This window comes from Polypterus senegalus, chromosome 12, assembly GCF_016835505.1.
Source record: "Polypterus senegalus isolate Bchr_013 chromosome 12, ASM1683550v1, whole genome shotgun sequence".
NCBI classification, from domain to species: domain Eukaryota; kingdom Metazoa; phylum Chordata; class Cladistia; order Polypteriformes; family Polypteridae; genus Polypterus; species Polypterus senegalus.
The window spans coordinates 94,410,835-94,433,081 of record NC_053165.1 but is presented as its reverse complement, the minus strand read 5'-3'; the positions used below and the strand labels follow the sequence as shown (position 1 = coordinate 94,433,081).

At 41.1% G+C, this 22,247-nt stretch overlaps 1 protein-coding gene across 1 annotated transcript in view; it reads left to right on the top strand.

The window, feature by feature from the left end:
• Window positions 1-1,725: 1,725 nt before the first annotated feature.
• LOC120541390 (annexin A2-A-like) overlaps window positions 1,726-22,247 on the top strand; it is a 46,923-nt gene continuing 26,401 nt past the window's right edge. Inside the window, exons 1-5 of the mRNA XM_039772965.1 lie at window positions 1,726-1,818; window positions 13,203-13,252; window positions 16,060-16,153; window positions 16,429-16,523; window positions 20,336-20,449. Of these exons, the coding sequence (XP_039628899.1) occupies window positions 13,208-13,252; window positions 16,060-16,153; window positions 16,429-16,523; window positions 20,336-20,449 (348 nt within the window). The 5' untranslated portion in view covers window positions 1,726-1,818; window positions 13,203-13,207. The remainder of the gene's footprint in view (window positions 1,819-13,202; window positions 13,253-16,059; window positions 16,154-16,428; window positions 16,524-20,335; window positions 20,450-22,247) is intronic.

Genomic DNA, 22,247 nt, shown 5'->3' with positions numbered 1-22,247 from the left:
CACAGAGCATGGTGTCTCATTTTAGATGCTGACCCAGATTCTGTGCTGGTCAAAGCCAGCAACGAACACTAGTGAATGTCCCATAATTTGTTGTTAAAAAACGCATATTGAAGTGCTTGATTTTCATTTATTTTTACCTTATTTTTATTTACAATTACAGAGGTGCTGTTTTACCAGTTGGCACCCCAAGCAACCTGGTTTGTCCTGCACCATCATTTTGCTCCGCTACAGAATCCAGACAGACATCAATTTCACCCTGTTCTCCAGACCTGGACCTGTGTGACTCCATAGCTATAGAGGAGCATTTAAGCATGGTTTTGTGAATATTATATATTAAAGAGTTCTTTGCATTTATATAGCGCTTTTCTCACTATTCAAAGCGCTCAGCAATTGCAGGTTAAGGGCCTTGCTCAAGGGTCCAACAGAGCAGAGTCCCTTTTGGCATTTACGGGATTCGAACCGGCAACCTTCTGATTGCCAGTTGTGGTGTATGGCCGGCCGTTCGTCTTGGCCAATATCCCCAGGCCGCAAGATGGAGCCCTCCCTGCAGCATGGAGGTGCCCCAAATTCCAGCAGGGAATCATGGACAATGGAGTCTTAATTTACAGCCCTGTTGGATACCATGGGCGCCGCCAGAGGAAGCCACAGGGAGGCTCAAGGATTATTTTCCATACAGCAGTTTTCTCCATACAGGAGTTTTGCCAGTCACATGGACAGAGAGAGAGAAGCACTTCCAGGTCAAGGACTATAAAGGATTATGGGAAAACCCCAGCGAGTTGAGCTGAGTTGGGAGGAAGGGTGACAACGTGTATGGGAGTTGGAGGATTATTGTTTATTGTGATTAGTTTATTGTTTATGAGTATTGTGGAGTGGGGGGTGCATTGTGCACTTTATTATTATAATAAAGTCAACATTTAGACTTTTATCTGGTGTCTGAAAAATAAAACTAGTTTTTGTTTTAGTAGATCAGGCTCCAAACTTTCAGGTCAGCCCCCACAGATACTCATGAGTGCTTAGTGACAACTAAGTGTCAAGGCTTAGTATGGTAGACCTAATGAGGCTCCAAAGACTCCTGTCCCCAGCTCGACCTGGCACCTACTTCTCAGCTATGTCTGATCTCATCCTTCAAGACGGGTCCCACCCTTCTTTTTGCTGCTTGTCTATGCAGTTTTTTTTTTTTTTTTAAAGAAATTTCCAGCATGTGGGCTGAGTCACTGGCTGCCACAGAGACAAGCAGAATGATTTTGAAAGACAGCAGTTGGGTGGCTTTTGTGCAGACTTAACTGCATACATGATGACGGAGGTATTAGCATTGTGTCACAGGGCAAACAAAGGCAAACATTTCCATTTGCAAATGAAGTCAAAGAGTCTGCTTGGTATACAGAAGTATGTTTTAAAACTTACTGTAAGCTTTTATTCATGTGTTTGAAGGAGAACAGATCCCTGTTGACAGAGCAAAAAATCTAAGCGTTCTTTGTTATTTCCTTTCTCTCTGACCTTTAGTGTAATATGGCTGACATTTGTGCATTATTCTCTATTTCAGATCACTTCCTTAACTTCAGACAAAAGGCAGCATGTCAAGAAGAGGCCTGCTGCTACTTTGTTTCATCTCCTTTAGCTCAGTTCAGGTATCACTCACATGAAGCTTCCTGCCTCTCTGGCACCTCGTGGGAGTTTTTTTTTTTTTTTCTGGGGTAGGACAAAGGGTGGAGACTGCAGTTTCTGGCAGGCAGTTGCTTGTATTTAAAAACCACACCCTTACTGAGCCATTTCATAGCTGAAGCTCTTCTGCAAGAACGCAGCAAGCCCCCGGCAAAGGTAAGAAGCTCTCTATGGTCTACTTTTGTGCTTCTTTTGCAAACCACATCTTCAGATTTTATTAAAATACACAAAAGATGATAACGTTAGGCGCAAAGCCAGATTGTGCGCTTGAGTTTTTCTGCAGTCGGTTTTCCGTTTGAGGCTGGATGTGGACAGATTTCTGGCACAAAGTCAAGCCCTGTGCTTTCAAGACTTTTTCATCTCTCCTTGCATTTGCAGTGAATATTTTTGCTGTAAAACGTTTCTACTTGGAGCATGAAGATGGTATCTTTTACTGATGTGGGTTTCAAATGTCAGTACATTATACCAGTTTGACAATGGCAAGAAGTTTCTTTCAGAACAAATTGGTTATCTAAACTAATTATTCTTTGACTAAGTGATTTTTTTTTTCCTTTATGTCCGCTCAGTTTTGTAATTCTTTTAGCTCCTCATGCACATAATTTTCGGCAGAAGCATCATCTCTTCTTTGAATGATCATTCACTTACACAAAGGTGGGGTGTTTTTTTGGGTGTGGAATCGAATGGCATAACCCCTAGTTAAAAAGTTTGGTTGTTGCCATGCTGCCTCCCAGCTCCCAGAGTCTTGGGTTTAAATCCATTTTTAGATGTTGCTTTGTGCTGCAAACAGAAGGATTTGTGTAAGGCTGCTGTTAGATGCACGATGGAGGACGGTTAGAGTTTGAAAGTGAAATCTGAAGTGGGGAATAGACAGTGGTACAAGCAAAATGGCTGGGAAATGCTTTAAAGGAGTTAAACTGGATAATCCTGTGGGGGACATTGTGTGTGGCAGACTGTGCCCAGGTGGAGGTGATCAGACCCGTGTTTTGGGAGTGCAGCTGGGACCAAGGGGTGTGGATAGATGTGGAAAGATTATTGGAAAAGGTAGAAGATTCAGCTGATTTGTCTTATGATTTCATTTTAAGAGGTGACGGTCTAGCAGGGCATGGTAGGAGCTCAAAGGAAACCTTTTTGGTGTAGATGATGATTAGTGGGTGGCACGGTGGCACAGTGGTAGCACTGCTGCCTCACAGTAAGGAGACCTGGGTTCTCTTCCCAGGTCATCCCCGTGTCTGTGCGGGTTTCCTCCGGTTGCTCCGGTTTCCTCCCACAGTCCAAAGACATTCAGGTTAGGTGGGGTGGCGATCCTAAATTGTCCTTAGTGTGTGCTTGGTGTGTGTGCGTGCCCTGTGGTGGTCTGGCGCCGTGCCCGGGGTTTGTTTCCTGCCTTGCACCCTGTGTTGGCTGGGATTGGCTCCAGCAGACCCCCATGACCCTGTAGTTAGTATATAGCGGGTTGGATAATGGATGGATGGATGATTATTAGTCATGGGATGCCAGGTGTACTCTGATAAAGTGAAATGTGACGAGAGATGCGTAGTGTGTATAAAAGAGTTTCGAAAAGAAGCCACAAGGGAAAGTAAAGAGAAGTTGGGATTTGGAGAAATGGAAGGGTTTTGTGGATATCAGGGATGAGGAAATAGGCCATTTATTGGGAATTTTTTTTAATCAATGAAAATTGTATGTCTGCGGTGGGCTGGCGCCCTGCCCGGGGTTTGTTTCCTGCCTTGCGCCCTGTGTTGGCTGGGATTGGCTCCAGCAGACCCCCGGGACCCTGAAGTTGGGATATAGCGGGTTGGATAATGGATGGATAATTATATGTAAAATGAATGGATGATTTAAGTTGTGAAAAGATAATATGGGAATATGAAGTTTTTTTCATTAAGAATATTTTTGATTATACTGTGTAATGGAACAGGGTATATAATAATAAAAGAAAATGCCTTGTATTTTGTTATGCGTAAATAAAATGAAGGCGGGCACTGCCTATGTGGACTTTGCCCATTCTGCCTGTGCTTGCATGGCTTTTCCAGCTTTCTGTCCACATTCCATTTAGATTAACGGTCTAATCTAAATTGTTTCCATATGATGGGTGGGTGTATGTATTTGGAGGAGTGGCCTGCAATGAACTGGTACTCCACCCACTGTTGATTCCCGCCTTGTGCCCAGTACTGCCAGGATGGGCACCAGTCTACCGTGACCCTCAAGACAGCTGGTTGGATTGATGAGTATTAGAGGTGGGAGTCAACTGCCATAAGAATGCATGCCTACTTATTTTTCCTTAAATCTTTTTTTTTAAGGCACCTAAAATAAAAGCAGTAGATGACTAAAATAAACATGATTGTAATAGCACTTAAGAATATAAAAAATGTAAAATTGAGTTGGGACCATTCAGTCTATTCAGCTCTGCTGGATAGCCAGCAGCTACAGTAAGTTGCTCCAAGTCCCCATATCTCATCCAGATGTGTTTTGGAAGCTGGCAGGGTTTCTCCTTCCGCTTCACGACTCTGTAGTTTGTTCCAGATTGCCTTGATTCATTATCTGAAATAAACCATCCATCCATTTTTATTCCTATTATCCAGTACAGGATCAAGTGCAGGTTCCTAACATGGCAGCATTGAGCTTAAGTGGGGTATCAGCCTGTATGGGGCACCAGCTTTCTTTGGAATAAATCTCTCCGAAATAGTCATTTTTAATGTGTAGCACTCATGGTTATAACTATTGAAAATATTTCAAATGATCCAGATTACTTACAAAATTACAAATGCAATAAATAGAACTTAAAGTATGCCCGCCTTTATGGTACATCTTTATTGCATATCACATATCATCATCCTACTGTAACTGTTTAGTTTATACTGAATCGCAATGACATCATTGATCAATAGCTGGCACAGCCATCTCACAAATCCAAGCAGGTTATTTTTAAACTGTATGAAATGTACAGGTCTCCTTGTGCATTCTTGGGTTTCCTTGCACAAGCCAAAATGTGCCTGTTAAATTAATTTTGCAGCTCTTACTTGCCCTGTTATGCGTTAAGCTTGTGGACACTCCATGACACTCTAAGGGATTATTTGAAAGGTTAGCAGTGCTGTCTCAAAGATCCATAGACTTGCTTTTGATTTCCTATCTGTGCTGAAGATGTGTGTTCTCTCCTTGTTTCTGTAGGTTTCTTCAAACATGAAAACTTAAGCACAATATTTGTCGACTCTAAATTGGCCAAGTCTGTGGCTTTATCCTGTATGTGACTGTAGTCTGCAGTTGAATTGTAGCCAGTCCAGGCAGGCCTCAGAACAGGTCCGAGATGAAAAGTCATCTCTGATAAAGGAGCACTGGAATCATCTTGTGGGAGGGTCCTTTCATCAGATTGGCCGGCCCAGCCCTGATTCAGCTGTGGAATGGCCAATAGGAGGGAGGCAGCTTGTTAGCTGAGGTCTCCAGGACTCTGAACAAATCTGAGTCCTCTTATGTGATATAAGCTACTCTTGCATTTTGCTCTGTATTTGTGCTATTACTGTTGTACTGTTGTATTTCATTCCTGAGGTGGCAATGATAGATTGGCCATCTAGATCTGTGAAGAGGATTACTTGTTGTCTGTTTTGTGTGTTGTATTTACCCCTATTTTTGACACCCATTGCACGCCCAACCTGCCTGGAAAGGGGTCACTCTAGGAATTGCTTTTCCCATGATTTCTTCCATTTTTATCCCTAAAAAGGGTTTTTTTTTTGGGAGATTTTTCTTATCTTCTTAGGGAGTCAAGGCTGGGGTAATGTCATAAAAACCCATTGCGGCACTCCTTGTGTGATTTTGGGCTATACAAAAAACAAGCTGTTCTTGTTGTTATTGTAATCCACCTAACGCCAAGGCCAGTACTTGGATGGGAGACTATCTAGGAAAAGCTTAGGTTGCTGCTGAGAGACTTGTTGGTGGGCCGCTTCCCCTGTAGTCTGTATGTGGATCCCAGTGCACTATCCATCCATCCATTATCCAACCCGCTATATCCTAACTACAGGGTTATGGGGGTCTACTGGAGCCAATCTCAGCCAACACAGGGTGCAAGGCAGGAAACAAACCCCGGGCAGGGCGCCAGCCCACCGCAGGGCATGCACACACACACACCCACATACAGCACACACTAGGGACAATTTTGGATCACCAATTCACCTAACCTGCGTGTCTTTGGACTGTGGGAGGAAACCGGAGTACCTGGAGGAAAATGGGGACATTTTTGTGCTGTAAAAATTGGCACCATCCTTCGGATGTTCCATAAAACTGTAGTCCTTACTGTCTGTGGCAATACTCTTTCGTAAAAGATATGGTGTTCTTGATGTCCTGGCTAAATTGCACACCATGGTCTGATCATTCTGAGAGGCTATTTGTCCCTGGTACCTTATTGGCTAACTATGTCTCTCTTACCCCTTCACCACCTAATAGTGTATTGTCATAAGAATGACTGCCGTTTTATCATCTGCGTAAATGTTACACATTGATGGTGATTGAAGTGGTCCCCCATTGTCTGTGTAAACTGCGCTATGTAAGTTTAATTAGTTATCATTATTCAGCTGCTGGGCACTCCATGACACTATAGCACATTATTGGCAGTAGCTGGCACAGTCAGGGGTGGATCTCCTATTAGACTAATGAAGCTTAAGCTTCAGGGCCGCTAATCCCGTTGGGATCCCAGAATCAACTTTAGTTCACATTGTTTGAGAATTTAAGGTGTCTACTGTATGAGAATGTGTTCTTCAAACATAATAATATTAATTGATTAGTGTAATTCAATGACAACCACAATAACAACATTTATTTATATAGCACATTTTCTTACAAATGAATGAAACTCAAAGTGCTTTACAGGGTGAATAAAGAGAAGAAAAAAAAGACAAAATATAAAAATAAAATTAGGCAATACTAATTAACTTAGAATAAAAGTAAGGTCCGATGGCCAGGGAGGATCAGAAAAAACAAACAAAAAAAAAACTCAGACGACTGGAGAAAAAAAAAAAAACCAAAATCAGCAGGGGTTCTGAGGCCACAAGACCACCTGGCAAGCCCCCTCTAGGCATTCTACCTACCATCAATGATCTCAATCAGTCCTCATGGTATTCAGGCTTCAATTAGAAGAATTAGATGATGATGTTGGACCTCTGGTCTTCAATCCATCAATGTAAGATCTGCATGGTGCTTTGATCAGAAAACCAGAAAAAGAACAGCAGAGAAAGTAGGGGTTAGTACGGATTTCGGAGCCACCAAGAATGATAATAATAATAATTAAATGCATATACAGAAAATCAGGCTTAAACTAAAATGAAGCTATGAGAAAGCCATGTTAAAATAATGACTTTTTTTAGCAGTTTTTTAAAGTGCTCCACCATATTAGCCTGATGAATTTCAATCGGTGAGCTATTCCAGATTTTAGGTGCATAACAGAAGACGGCCGCCCGCCTCACCACTTCTTTTAAGTTTAGCTCTCGGAATTCTAAGCAGACCCTCATTTGAAGATCTAAGGTTACGATTTGGAGTGTAAGGTGAGAGGCATTCAGAAATATAAGATGGAGTGAGGTTATTTAAGGCTTTGTAAACCAAAAGCAGCATTTTAATAAAGTCAATACAGCAATTTTAATTAAAATCTGGGATCTAGTGGTTGGTGGAACAACTCCATTGAAAATAAAGGTGCCAGAGAGGTTCTTCAAAGAGATGCAACTGGAGAAACATTTTTCATCCCAAAAAGACCCATCCACATGAAAGTTCCAGAAGGAATCTTTTATTTATTTAGATCTGCAGCTGGCTCCATACAGTAAATAACCATGAACAGATGGTAACAGATTTGAGGGTTATGGTTTTAAAAGGACTCACACAGTAACACAGGCCAAGTCCAGGTTTTCTTAATCTGTTAGTGTTCTGCTGGGTAGAATACATTGGAGATGTAGCCATACATTAAATGTTTCAGGTTTCTTCATCTTCTTCTAGGAGGTTTTTCAAACCCTTTCCAGAATGAAATGGAACTTTTACGAGGAATCACATAACCCAGCAAAGAACCATAAAATGCCTTTGAAGAAGTATTATTTTCAAGAGTGTGGATACCCAGACCTCATTATTGGTAGAAAAGTGGACCCACATAGCAGTAGATCTGCCACTGAGCTTAGTGCTACACAGGTTAGGAGTCCTGTCTAAAAAAATAAAAAATACATGGACTTGAGTTTGATTTCATTCCAGTTGCTATCTGTGTTGAGTGTGCATGTTTTCACTGTGTTCCTGTAGGTTTCTTCATATATTAAATTGAATGTAAATATAATGTTGAATTAAATTGAATATAAATATAATATAAATATAATTAAATTGAGTATAAATATATTGTATATAATGTTGAATATAAATTCAGGATAGTCTGTGTTTTTATCCTGTACATGAGTGTAGTCTGCCTTTCAGTTGCTACCAGTCCAGGTTAGGGTTAGGGTTAGGGTTAGAATTACCTCCTTATACTATGCTATATACTTATACTTAGGGTTACCTCCTTATACTATGCTACTTTATGACTGAAATGCTGAAACACCATCTTCTCGGTGCAGGCTGAGGGTCCCAAGTAGCTGCGTACACCCAGAAACAGCTCAAAATCCAGGGTACATTTTGTACTTTGTGCACGATGCCAATACTGTAAGACAGACTTCAAATCCTTGAGACCCCTAATACATGGACTATTTAAAAGTGAGTGGCATTGCCCTGCATTGGTTGGCACTATTTTTCCAGAGTTCCATAAACCTTTTTCTTGACCTCCTACTCACTCTCAGTTTATGTTGACTATTTAAATGCTGCCTGTGTATTTTCTCACAGCATAAAACATCATTAGGAGGTTAGTGGGCAACCCTAACCTGGTGTGGTGCGGATGAGTCTTCTTCATTGGACTGACATCCCCGCCCAGCTGGGTATAGAAAAATGGATGAATTCTCACAAGACGCTACAGAGAGAGAGCTGCTGAAACTCTTGCTCTGCACAAGTCAGCAGTTGCATACCATTAGTCTCAGGCAATCTGAAACAGACTGGAACATTCTAGCATGGGCTCGCCCACTCTTCACTTTGTGTTAATCATTCGCTGTGCACACAGGCGCTAACTGTTGCCAAGTATATTTCAGAGGCGGCGACTCCTAAACAGACCTTTCCAGCCTGAGACTTGTCAGGGTGTGAGCAGGGCACTGCTTTGTAGAAAACATATTTTAGGAAAGCTGGATTCTGCTTTTGCTAATTATATAGAGTACAGCTATTAATCAATGTTAACTTATTTTATAAAGCCTAACGTTGCAAAGGAGCTTGGTAATGTAGGGCTACAATTCTACAGTGCACTGCTAATGTTGGCTCAGTAATGAGATTTGAAGGACTGGAATGTTCTACCAAATGTTTTCTTTACAGATGTTTATGTGTGTGTGTGTGTGTTTGCAGGACTTGGAGACCGCGTCTTTTAGAATGAATTCAAATGCCAAACAGTCCATCCACTCTGTAGCAGCGGGAACAAATAAAACATTAAGTTCGTTGTGATGCCAAGGAGACAAAACATCAACGCCTGGCAGGGGAAGTTAACAAAGGCCCTGGAAAATTCATGTATCCTGGAAATGACTCACTTCTGCTTTCAGATCATTTTTTCAGTTTGTGAAATTAGATCCTGGATGAGGACAGAATAGCAAAGGCTTTTCTCTCGTTTAGGTCGACCTGGGTTATTCAAGGTCTGTGCATAAATTGTATTCTTTGGACTTTTGTTAAGTTTGGAATGGAAAAAAAATAGCAAGGCCATCTCGGGGGGGAAATAGAAAGGCATAAACACGAGAAAAGAGACTTGGCATGCGCCTCTCAGGAATCATGTCTACATGTTTTACGTAGCATCTTTAGAATTTCTTTTGCATGGGGCTACTTTATACATATCATGACCATTGGTGGGGTGTTTCAGACCCCCCAAACTGAAAACACAACTACATTCCACACAGGTGTCAGATTCAAATTCAAATTTATTTAAAAAAAAAATTTTGCCAAATCATATCTTCTGTTCTTTTTGTCTTTGCTGTTCTTTTTTTTCTTTAATGCCTCTCCATATGAGCTTTGTCCTCCTCCTCCTCCAACTCCGACTCATTTCAGTTCATTTGCTGATTAGCGATCTCTACTTGTAGTTGCCACACTGGTTCAGCAAGTTGTTGAATGTGGGTCCTGAAGCCCACTTGGACTGTCATCTTTTACAGGAAATCCTGCCAACTATGCCACTGTGAAAGAAAGACAAAAAGGCAGATCAAGGAGTGGTGTCCTGTTTTTGAAAATGACAAAAAATATGATTGTTATGATTAGTACACTTTATTAATTTCTTGTGTCTTTCCCTTTGTACTCTTCGCTGATCTGTGGGGCTAAACTTTTGTTTTTTATTTGGGAATCCAATTTTGACATTAGTTTACCTCTATCTGAATTCCTTTGAAGCAGATTCAATTTTTTTGTCTTCCTGCTTGCTACACCCTTTCTTGTGGTAACAGTGTCAGCTATTGCCTAGGCAACTCTCCCAGAGTTCTGTGGGAGTTCACATCCCATATTGTTATTAATGTGACCAATATGTGAGTACGATTCTAATTTATCCCTGTTGGGATAAAAATGCTTTACGTGCAATTCCCTCTCTTTCTGATCTTGGTATTCTGACTTTCTTTTCATTCTGCGGTTTATGATTCTTCTTCTGGATTAGAAGATGGAGTGGTGTGGTCTTATGTTTCTGGCTTGGTAAGATTGGTTTATCTTTTTGGTATTGACTCATCGATCCATCCATTATCCAACCCGCTATATCCTAACTACAGGGTAAGGGGGGTTTGCTGGAGCCAATCCCAGTCAATACAGGGCGCAAGGCAGGATTCAAACCCCGGGCCCTTGAGAAAATTCCCTTAACCTGCAATCGCTCTGTCTGGGGTATGATGTTAACCTGCACCCAAGTAGGCCCTTCAACCTGCAGGGAAAACCTGAGGGTTGGTGGCAGGACTGGCACTCCAGCCACCATAAAAAACCTCATACTGTTCCAGTGTGGTGCTGTGGTGTCACCCATTGCACTTGGGTCCTAATTTGGGATCCTGAGGTGGTCTGTCATGTGATGCGTGCAGCAAGGCGCTGTATCAGTGCAGGCTCCTAACCTCTCTCTCATCTAATACATTGTAATAGATGGCACACAGGGATCCTTACCCGATGAAAATTTTCTCCCCCCAATACACTAGATTGGAAGCATCCCTGGGCCTCGATACCCATTTGGAATACTAACAGGGCATGCTGGGATTTGGAGTCCCGGCGTACAGCCCTGTTGGGTTCTGCATGTAGGGGTTTACAATCCTAATTCTGTGGGACTTCCACCTGATCCGGAAGTGCTTCCCAATCCCGAAGTGCACCCAATCTACTCCTAGGGTCTATGATAGATAAAAGGACCCACTCCGCCTCACCTTGAGGAGTCAGAGTCGGGAGGCAACGGGCAATGCTCTGTATCTGCAGTTAGTTTAATGTAACTGTATATAAATTTATCCATCCATCCATTATCCAAGCTGCTATATCCTAACTACAGGGTAAGGATGCTTATCCCAGTCAACACAGGGCGCAAGGCAAGAAACAAACCCTGGGCAGGGCGCCAGCCCACCGCAGTGGTATTGACTCCCCACTTGTAATTTTTGAACGTGTTTTAGCTCCTGTTCCTGACAGAACAGCAATGTAGGGCTTCTACTACAAGGTGCAAATTTTTGCACAGGTTTTTGCATATGCAAGAGAGAATGCTTCTTGTTATGGAGCGGCATCTCCTTCAGAAACAGTTCACAAAGTGAATGCTGACTTGTGGGTGCATCGTTGTTTATTTGCAGGCAGAGGCAGGCAAGCACAGTCTGGGTGGAAGTGACGTCAGTGGTCTTGCAGGGTGCTCTCCTCAGGGAAACCAAAACAGGGTTAGCTATTATACACCCTTGTTATCCTTAACTCTGTGTTTTCTCTTCCACCATCCATGAAACACTCCCTTTGCTCATTTCTCTGAAAATATACATATCCATCCATCCATCCATCCATTATCTAACCCACTACATCCTAACTACAGGGTCACGGGGGTCTGCCGGAGCCAATCCCAGCCAACACAGGCCACAAGGCAGGATGAAAACCCCGGGCAGGCCTCCAGCCCACCACAGGGCTATACATATCCTTCAATCTATTATACTGTCTATATCAGGCATCCTAAATCACAGTCCAGGAGGGCCGTAGTGGGTTCAGGGTTTTGTTCTAACCCGGTTGCTTAATTAGAAAGCAATTCTTGTCAATAATTTAAATTTCATGGCATATTAGTGCTCTAACTCTGCCATGTCAGGTCATTCTCATATCCTAGGTTTTCTTCCCCTTTCTAAGGATATCATCCAAATGATCTGAAGGCTAAAATGGATGAGTAATTCAAAGTCCTTCACTTTTCCTCTTCACTTTCCTTCTAAGTATTTAATTAAACCCAATAGTGCATGATAAATGGTAACTAGCTAAATGGAGAAATGCTGGTTTCTTTTGTCACTTATTGCAAAACCAAGAATACAGCTGTTTAAGACTAAAATAAGAAATAATGGTTCAAAATTTTAACAAGTGAGACAACTAAAATTAAGCAGAAGTGTTACTTGAGCAATAAATGTTATTTGTTAAGCATTTGGATTGGAGCAAAAACCTGCAGCCACTGCGGCCCTCCAGGAACATGATTGAGACCCCTGGTCTATATCAACAGCGAAAGTACATATAGGTTTACACCAGCTAAACGGTTACACAAATTATGTTTTCAAATAATAATTTGAATAATGTCTTCAAATTAGATGCAGTGTCCCGGATATGTTTAGAATTAAGAAATTTATAAGAATATGTAATGTTCTCAAACCTATTGGATCCAGTTTAGGGAGGCAGTATCTGTCATGGCAGCCTCGGGAGCAAGTTAGTAACCAACCCTGAATAGTGCACTAGTCCATCGAAGGGTCCCATCTCACACACACGCACACACCAAGCCAGCATACAACTACCAAATATGAACATCTTTGAGAAGATGCATTTATATCTGAAATTCTCTTTACATGGAGCTCATAGAAAATACAGACATACTGTTTCTTTTATGAATTTTCAAAGTACTTTTTATTGAAATAAGATTTGGAAAAGTTAACTCATACTTTTCAATTCTTTCATTGATGTTGGTGATTTTGTTTATTGTTTTTTTGCTTTTTGTATTAAAGTTGAATGATGACATTGTGTTGTATAGTACTAGAAAGTGCTCCGAGTGTCTTGAAAAGAGCTGTATAGGGTGGGCCAGGTCTAATTATGCAATTTTCATTACGCTATAACTTATTAAGTTTATTACATAGAGAATTCACAAAAAAATTCTTTTTGCTGCCCTGCCCTGCACTCCAAAATGGCGGGGAGACGGTTGTCAGTCGAACAGCGAGTACGATGTTTTCGCCTTTTCATAATTGCATACTTAGATCTGGACCACCCTGTATAAGTGCTTCTTCTTCCTAATTTGTTATTGTTTTATCTTTCTTTTCTAGCAACAATGATTTCCGAATTCCTGGGTGAGCTGACTCTGGCTTTTGGTGGTGTAAGTTTATTTATTTATTCATTTTTGTCTACTCTTTGTCAGTTAGTTTTACCCTTTGAAAAGTATTAACCCAAATAATTTAATATTTTGTGCCATGTCAGCAAGAAACAGTAAGACCCGGAAGTTCAGATTAAGGCAGGTTTATGTTGTGCATAAAGTTCATACTGTAGGTATAACTAACTGATCCTCTAATAAACTTCAAATTCTTAATTATTTTCATCCTAATGGCATAATACCAAACTCCCTTTAAGCAGTGAGACATTTTGCTACTGAAAAAAATATACATTTTGGTCATAACAAAAACAGTTTGTGGATTTTGGACAGTCTGTGGTAAAACCCATGAACTGTAATATGGTATTATTTTGCATGTTTTAGTTTAAAAAGTAAAACAATGAAAGAATACAGTACATTAAGTATATGTCAGTTGAAGACTTGCCGCTTACTGAAAATTAGAAAATAGTAACAATTATTTCTGTCATTGAACTTACAGGCAAGGCAAGCAGCTTTGCTCAGGACATAGCATAGGAAGCATAAAAAAGGTTGGACAAAAAGCTGCAGTCTGAGACTGTAAATAATGCTGTGACCACACATACTGCTAACGTAACAAATGTATATGCTTAAGCAAATGCTAATGGTGTTTGATATAGATTACAGAAAATGTATTCAGATTTGACTTATCCCCTACAAAAACTAGGATGTTACGTGGTATCTCTAGACACTGTATCCGTCTATGACTGACATCCAAATGGACCTTCAGCTTTGGTCAGTATTTTGGATGTTTCCTTTGAAACCTTTCAAACAAACCAAAACATTTAACTAAATCAGCTGATGAAGAAAAAGATTAGATTTCTGCTGGAGGAGATGATGAGACCCATCAAGAGGCACTTACCCTGTGTGGTCTGTGTGTGGATCCCAATGCCCCAGTACAGAGATAGCGACTCTGAGCATTAAAAAAATGATGTTGTCCTTTGGAGGACACGTAGAATTGAGGTCTTGACTCTCTGTGGTCATAAAAGATCACTGGACATCTTTCGAAAGGAGTAGGATGTTTCCTAACATCCTGGATGAAATTTTCCATTCTGGCCTCTAATTATTGCCTGTCTCTAATTGGCTAACAGTCTCTCTCACCCCATCACCACCTAATAGCCAATGTGTGGCAAGAATGGTTGCCATCACATCATCCAGGTTTTGGGAGTTGATAATAGTGGCAGATTTAGATATGGGCAACATGAGTATTTGAAACAAACAAAAAAAAAATCTCAGAATGGTGATTACAACCTAAGCCGGTCAGTTCATTAAGGGTGCTGTTTATGAGAATTATGGGCCAAGCGCTCCATAAAATCTGCATTACGTACACAGCGATGTGCCAATTATGCTGTTGACAGGGCGCATGCACACCGGAGAGGGACAAGGTCGTTGAAGTCTTCTGCTGCTGTTTGAGCACTATTGCCCGAGGCGTGGCGTATATAAAAAGTTAAGGGGCATATGCATCGTAAATTCTGCAGTTTATACACAGAGAAATTCCATTTATTTAGCTAAAAGGGAGTGCGCTCTGGACACTGAGGGGGGGACCTACCCAGTCATTAAATATAATATAATATCTATCCATCCATTATCCTAACTACAGGGTCAGGGGGATCTGCTGGAGCCAATCCCAGCCAACCCAGGCAGGGCGCCAACCCACCACAAGCAAACTAAACACCTTAGACACAACTACACAACACAGCCTGGAGTTTAAACCTAAGATCTTCTTTATTCGTTTTTGCTTCCACCGTTCTCCTAATTCTCTTCCACAATAACACAACTCGTTTTGCTCCTTCCACACCTCCCTTGAAGCCTCGTCCACACTCCTCCCAACTCTGACTGCCCTTATAGGAAATTCGGCTTCTTTTATGCCAGACCTGGGAGTACATCCGGTGCCACGGAAGCACATCTGGCTCAGGGGAAAGTCTATGTGGAAGAAATTAAATTTAGATATAATCATGAAATCTTATCTTAAGATCATATTGGGTAGTCAGTATTGTATTATATTAACACTGAGGAGCATTGTCCTCCAAGTGGGCTATAACTGCCAGTGCTTGAAGTGGTTCCTCACTGTCTATGTAAAGCACCATAAAAATGTGATTAAGTATTGTCATCTAAATGGGTTCTTCTCCCAGACTTCCTGTCACAGTTACTGAATTCTGCTGACCTTTGTGTATAATTAGAATTGGCGTACAATTGGAGGGACACTCGAAATATCGAGGAATTGTCAGGGTGCCAACCAGATTACCCCTTTTAATCCAAACCCGAATAAATTCAAACAAAAAGAATAATCGATGACATATGCAGAGGTAAGAAAATACACTAAATGGGATTCTTCTTGACTTCTTAACAGGAATCAACACATCAGCTTCATAGCTCTGTGCTGTTTGCAGTTTGGGTCCAATATGAGACGCCATTCTCTGGGGTGTCCATCCTTTTATAGTCCTCCAGCCAGTAAGGTCAATTGCCCTCAGTGGATGTCTTCTCCCTGCTGTGGGTGACAAAAGAGACAACAATGTTGTCAATTGCATCAACACCCCGCCTGGGGTGGTATATCATACCTCTGTTAAACCTGGGTGGAGATTCTACGACGCACATTTGTGATACTTTCTAGAAAGCCTTTTTCCTGTCGCAGGGTTTTCAGAGAAAAATAGCCTTTTAATAGCAAAAGAAACTGAGAACGACTATCCTTGTAACAAGACTGGTGTCAACTGTTATCTTGTTATTATTAATTAAAGCATAATCTTTCAATATCAGTCATGCTGCATTTTTTGGGCACACAGGGCTCAGGGGAACGATTCCCAACTGTGGTGGCTGCTGATGACTTTGACGCTGCTAGAGATGCTGCAAGAATAGAAACAGCTATCAAGACCAAAGGTAAGATGGAACAGCTTTCCAGAAACACCAACAGACAAATCACTGGTTCGGGTATCTGATTGTGCACTATAATCATATGCCAGCTTGGAAAGGACCGCTTATTTTATAAAATGCAGACTCCACAGGAACATATGAATCATAGATCTAAATATTCATCTGACCAAAGTGACACATGAGCCAGGGTGGAGCTTGTATTGAAACCACAAGATTGTTCAATTCTATTTGAAGTCCACCATGATGAATACATAAATGCAGTGTATTGTTTATCTTTTAAGGTGTGGATGAGCAGACAATTATTAATATTTTGACAAAGCGAAGCTACCCTCAGCGGCGGGACATTGCATTTCAATATGAGAAGAGGACCAAAAAGGTAATTAAGTAAACCCTAAGTCTATTAAGTCCTGGATTGTACCAAGTCATAAAATGTGCTTTTAGGCTAATTAGTCATTTCTAAATCAGCCTGGTATGAGAATGGAAATGTATAATGAGTGTACTTAACATAAAACCAGTGTCCCCACCCAGGACTTGGTTCTGCTTTGTCTTTGTGCTGCTGGAATAGCTTCTGCTCCTATGGGGCTTTGTAATGGAATAAGTAGGTTACTAAAGGGTGCTTAGCCCTAAATGAACAATCGATTAATCAATAAACTAAATGGTTAGAGAGAGATGATTAATAACTTACTGTAGCTGACAAACTGATTGATGCATAAAGGACTCTGGCCATTTATACATCCGTCCATCATTTCTGCTTGGTCCAACCCATAGGAATGAAAAAGGTCTCCTTGATATTTTTTTGGTTTCTCCTAGACGACACTGAGGCCAGAAAGAAATCAAATGGAGACATGCTGTTCTGTCTACTGCTTCTTGAGGTTTTCTCCAGAGGCAAAATACCCCACATTTTTCACAAGTGTCTCCTTTTGAGCAATGGGTGGGCTCAGATTTTCCAAATAGTGTCTTGACATTTTGTTTTGCTCAGTAATACTATATGTGGTGACATGTATGGACAGTTGTTTGTGGTAATAAAACACTTGGCTCTGATGACAAAGCTGTAGTTCTTGTTTGAATATTATTAATTGATCTAATATTTTAATAATAATAATAATAATAACAACAACAACATTTATTTATATAGCACATTTTCATACAAACAGTAGCTCAAAGTGCTTTACATATTAAAGAATAGAAAAATGAAAGACATAATTATAAAAAATAAATCAACATTAACATCGAATAAGAGTAAGGTTCAATGGCCAGGGGGAACAGAAAAACAAAAACTCCAGACGGCTGGAGAAAAATAAAATCTGTAGGGATTCCAGACCATGAGACGCCCAGTCCCTCTGGGCATTCTACCTAACATAAATGAAACAGTCCTCTTTGGATTTAGGGTTCTCACGGAAGGGCTTGATGATGATGATGGTCACGTAGACTTCTTCCTTTTAATCCGTCCATCATTGTTGGAGCATCATGAAGCTTTGAGTAGGTGGAGGTGGCGCAGGCCACCACCACAAAGAAACCGGAAAAAGAAACAGAAAAGAGAGTAGGGGTCAGTACCGATTTTAGAGCCACCATGAATAGTTGTTATGATGAATTGAACATACAGAGTATCAGGATTAAGTTAAATTACGATTAAAATGAAGTTATAAAAGGCCATGTTAAAGTAATGTGTTTTCAGCAGTGTTTTAAAGTGCTCTACTGTATCAGCCTGGCGAATTCCTATTGGCAGGCTATTCCAGATTTTAGGTGCATAACAGCAGAAGGCCGCCTCACCACTTCTTTTAAGTTTTGTTCTTGGAATTCTAAGGAGACACTCATTTGAGGATCTGAGGTTACGATTTGGAATATAAGGTGTCAGACATTCCGATATATAAGATGGGGCGAGATTATTTAAGGCTTTATAAACCATAAGCAGAATTTTAAAGTCAATTCTGAATGACACAGGTAACCAGTGTAGTGACATCAAAACTGGAGTAATGTGTTCTGATTTTCTTTTCCTAGTTAGGATTCTAGCAGCTGCATTCTGCACTAGTTGCAAACGATTTATATCTTTTTGGGTAGTCCTGAGAGGAGTGCGTTACAGTAATCTAGTCGACTGAAAACAAGCGCGTGAACTAATTTCTCAGCATCTTTCAGTGATAAAGAGGTCTAACTTTACTTATGTTTCTTAAGTGAAAAATGCTGTCCTAATGATCTGATTAATATGTGATTTAAAATTCAGATTACAGTCAACAATCACCCCTAAGCTTTTTACCTCCGTCTTGACTTTTAATCCTAATGTATCCAGTTTATTTCTAATAGCCTCATTGTATCCATTATTGCTGATCACTAAAATTTCAGTTTCTCTTTATTTAACTTGAGAAAATTACTATTCATCCATTCTGAGATACTAGTCAGACATTGTGTTAGTGAATCAATAGAATCAGGGTCATCAGGTGCTATTGATAAGTACAGCTGTGTGTCATCAGCATAGCTGTGGTAGCTCACGTTGTGCCCTGAGATAATCTGACCTAACGGAAGCATGTAGATTGAGAATAACAGCGGACCCAGGATAGAGCCTTGTGGAACACCATATTGGATATCATGTGTCTTCGAGTTGTAATTCCCACAACTAACAAAATATTTTCTCCCTGTCAGGTAGGATTCAAACCAATTTAAGACACTGCCAGAGAGGCCCACCCATTGACTAAGGCGATTTCTAAGAATGTTGTGATCAATGGTGTCAAATGCAGCACTCAGATCTAAGAGGATGAGAACAGATAAATGGCCTCTGTCTGCATTTACCCGCAAGTCATTTACTACTTTAACGAGTGCAGTTTCTGTGCTGTGATTTGTTCTAAAACCTGACTGAAATTTATCAAGAATAGCATGTTTATTTAGGTGGTCATTTAACTGCATAATGACTGCCTTCTCTAGAACTTTACTTAAGAAAGGCAGGTTAGAGATGGGTCTAAAATTTTCAAGAGCGAGGGTCAAGATTATGTTTCTTAAGTAGGGGTTTAACTACAGCAGTCTTAAGACAGTCTGGGAAGACCCCAGTATCTAGTGACGAATTTACTATGTCAAGAACATTATCAATTAGCACGCCTGATACTTCTTTGAAAAACCTTGTTGGTATCGGGTCAAGGACGCAGGTGGAGGGTTTTAATTGAGATATTATTTTTGTAAATCAGGTAAATCTATCCTAGTGAAAGAGTTTAATTTGTTTATAACAGGATGTTGGGGTTTAGGGGGATCCTTAGTGTTGGGGAGATATACTATGTTATTTCTAATATCATTAATTTTTTGATTGAAGAATACAGCGACAGCCTCACAGGTTTCACTGGAAGCACTTAGGAGGCATTCCTTTGAGCTACCTGGGTTTAGTAGGCGATCAATTGTTGAAAATAAGACTCTAGGATTACTAGCATTGTTATTTATAATATTAGAGAAATAGCAGCGTCTCTCAAGACGGACAGTGTTATTGTATAATAATAATAATAATAATATTGCTGTGCTACAGTTAGGTCATACTCATTCTTGAAGAAAAGTCAGGTAGAGTGGTTAAGACTTTGGACTTCAAACCCTAAGGTTGTGGATACAAATCCCACTACTGACACCAGTGTGTGGACATGAGCATCACTTCTTCGGTCTGTGCTCTAATTAGAAAAACAAATGTAACTAATTGTATCTCAAATGATGTAAGTCACCTTGAAGAAAGGCACCCATCCACTAATAAGTAAAACTATAAAGTCTTTAAAGGGGTCTCACAAAATATAACATGCTTTTCAAACCAAATTCTCAATTCTGGTTCCTTTTACCTCAGTTGTATGTCGTGTCTCCTTTTTCTCTAAATCAATTTCTCCTTAGGAATTTTAGTCTTCTAAGTTTCATAAACTGTCAAAGAGCAATCTTTGAGCAGTAAACATTTCCTATAGGCACATAGGTTCATATGGAGCTACATCTTATGCTGCCATTAATTGGTAAGATTGATCCAGGATAGATTTTCAGTTTAGCTTTAACTGTTTATTTAGTTGTTTCAAACTCCAAGTTTATTTATTATTTTGGAATCAACAGTCCTCGTTAATTGCATAACCTCAGTAAAATGGTTGATGTTAAGGTGCTAGTCATATTGTTTATTGCTTAGTGTACCCTTTCATTGATGTTTATTCATTGTTATTGTGCAATTTCGCTATTTCCTTTGTATACTAGGATATGATTTCAGCTTTGAAAAGTGCCTTGTCTGGTCCCCTTGAGTCTGTCATCCTTGGTCTAATGAAGAGCACACCTCAGTATGACGCCTATGAACTGAAAACATCCATGAAGGTATGATAAACTGAAACCTATGGAGTTGTTTCCATCCTTCCATCTAATTTGTGAATTGTTTGTTATAAGGTGTGACGGTCTGGGTCGGCTCCATGCTACCTTGTCATATCTGAGAGCCTCTTCAACCCAAAACCATCGATAGTCACAGACCGAGATCCAGGCCAATGAGGACACACACATTCAGCAAGGGGTTGGTGAAAAAGTGTCCAGTACTTTTATTTCAGATCCAACTCAAAATAAAAAAACAGTGTTCAAAAAGTGCAGTGCAAAAATTCTTCAAAGAATAGACAAATAAATAAGCCAATTAAACTAAGGTGAATGTGGAGGATAGAAGTCATTAAATAATTCTATAAAAACAAGGTTAAAATCGCAGGCAGGAAGCAGTCCTTTAAAAACTTACGAGCCCTGGTGCATCCTTCAAAACCCGATGTCTTCTCCGCTAACCCCAATAGGATTCTGTACCGACAGGCACAACCAACCCTTTGACTGGATTGGGCCCCTGCTATCATCAGAGGCTCCTGGCAGGGGGGCCGCACCGAGCCTCACTCCTCTAACTCCTCCTCCCACTCCCCGGCCTGTTGAGGGAGCCCTCCATGGTGCAGTCATTCAGTCATGTTCTCCAAGTTGACAGCAGGAGCGACCATCAGTCCCATCTTGAACGGAGGCCACGCGCTCCTCTCCTGGATCTCCTCCCAGCTGCCTGTCTCCATTCCCTCACACTGGTTCTCTCTTCCCAATCCTGCCTTCTTTCTCCCCTCTTTACCCTCCATGTCTCTTTTCCTTCTTCTTTTTCTTTCTCTCTCCTCCCTGCCGTGCAGGCTCCTTTTATATGACCCAACTGGGCGCAGATGAGGTACGCCGCTATACCTTCGAGGTGTGAATGAGGCTCCTGACTGATCCTTTCACCCTTGCACATGAATGCGCAATCAGCCAAGCACCCCAATCAACACTACAGCGAAGTGTGCTCGTGCACTCCCGCATCCAATTGGAGCATCCACTTTATGGGACGTGATTATTTATTGGAAAACTGCAATGCGTCCCAGACCTCTCATCACATAAGGTCATGGAGAACTTAATCTGCTCCCAGCTATTCTAGGTTCAAACCAGCATTTAGGCCAGAGACCTACTTTATATTGTATATGCACAAAAAGGCTTGAAATGTGCTGTGAAGCCTAACCTGACACCCCAGACACAGAGGCACAAGTCCTAGCACTACACAGGCTTTATTTACAGCTCACACAGTAAAACACCACACAGTTCCTTTCTTTCCTTATCCTGCCTCCACTCCTCCCTCAAGCTTCGTCTTCCACCTCCCGACTCTGGCTTCCCGAGTTGTGGCAGCTGTCCCCTTTTATAGAGCACCTGGAAGTGCTCCAGCTGTTCCATGACCACCTTCCGGTTTCACTTCCCGGTGTGACAGCAACCCCGCAAGACGAGGGCTCAGCCGTTCTCCACACGCCCTCTGGTGGTGGCCATGGACCTCTGCAGGGTTGAGCTTCCCTGCTCCGTGGCACTGTAGCAAGCCAGGAGGGCTACCCTCTGTCATCTCGGGGGAGGTATTGCCCCGTGCAAGCTCCTTCCCCTGGTCCTTCCCTTATGGAGGGTATCCTGGCTGCCTGTTACAGTGCATATGTGGCTTTCCACGCAAATGCTGGCATTTATAAAAGACAACTTGACGGGAGAATGTGTATATGTTTACAGCAACCCTGACTCTTGTGTACACAATATTTTAGAGAAAATGGGAAATGACAACACTCTTGATCAAATAGGGAAATGCAACCGAATCAGATAAATGATG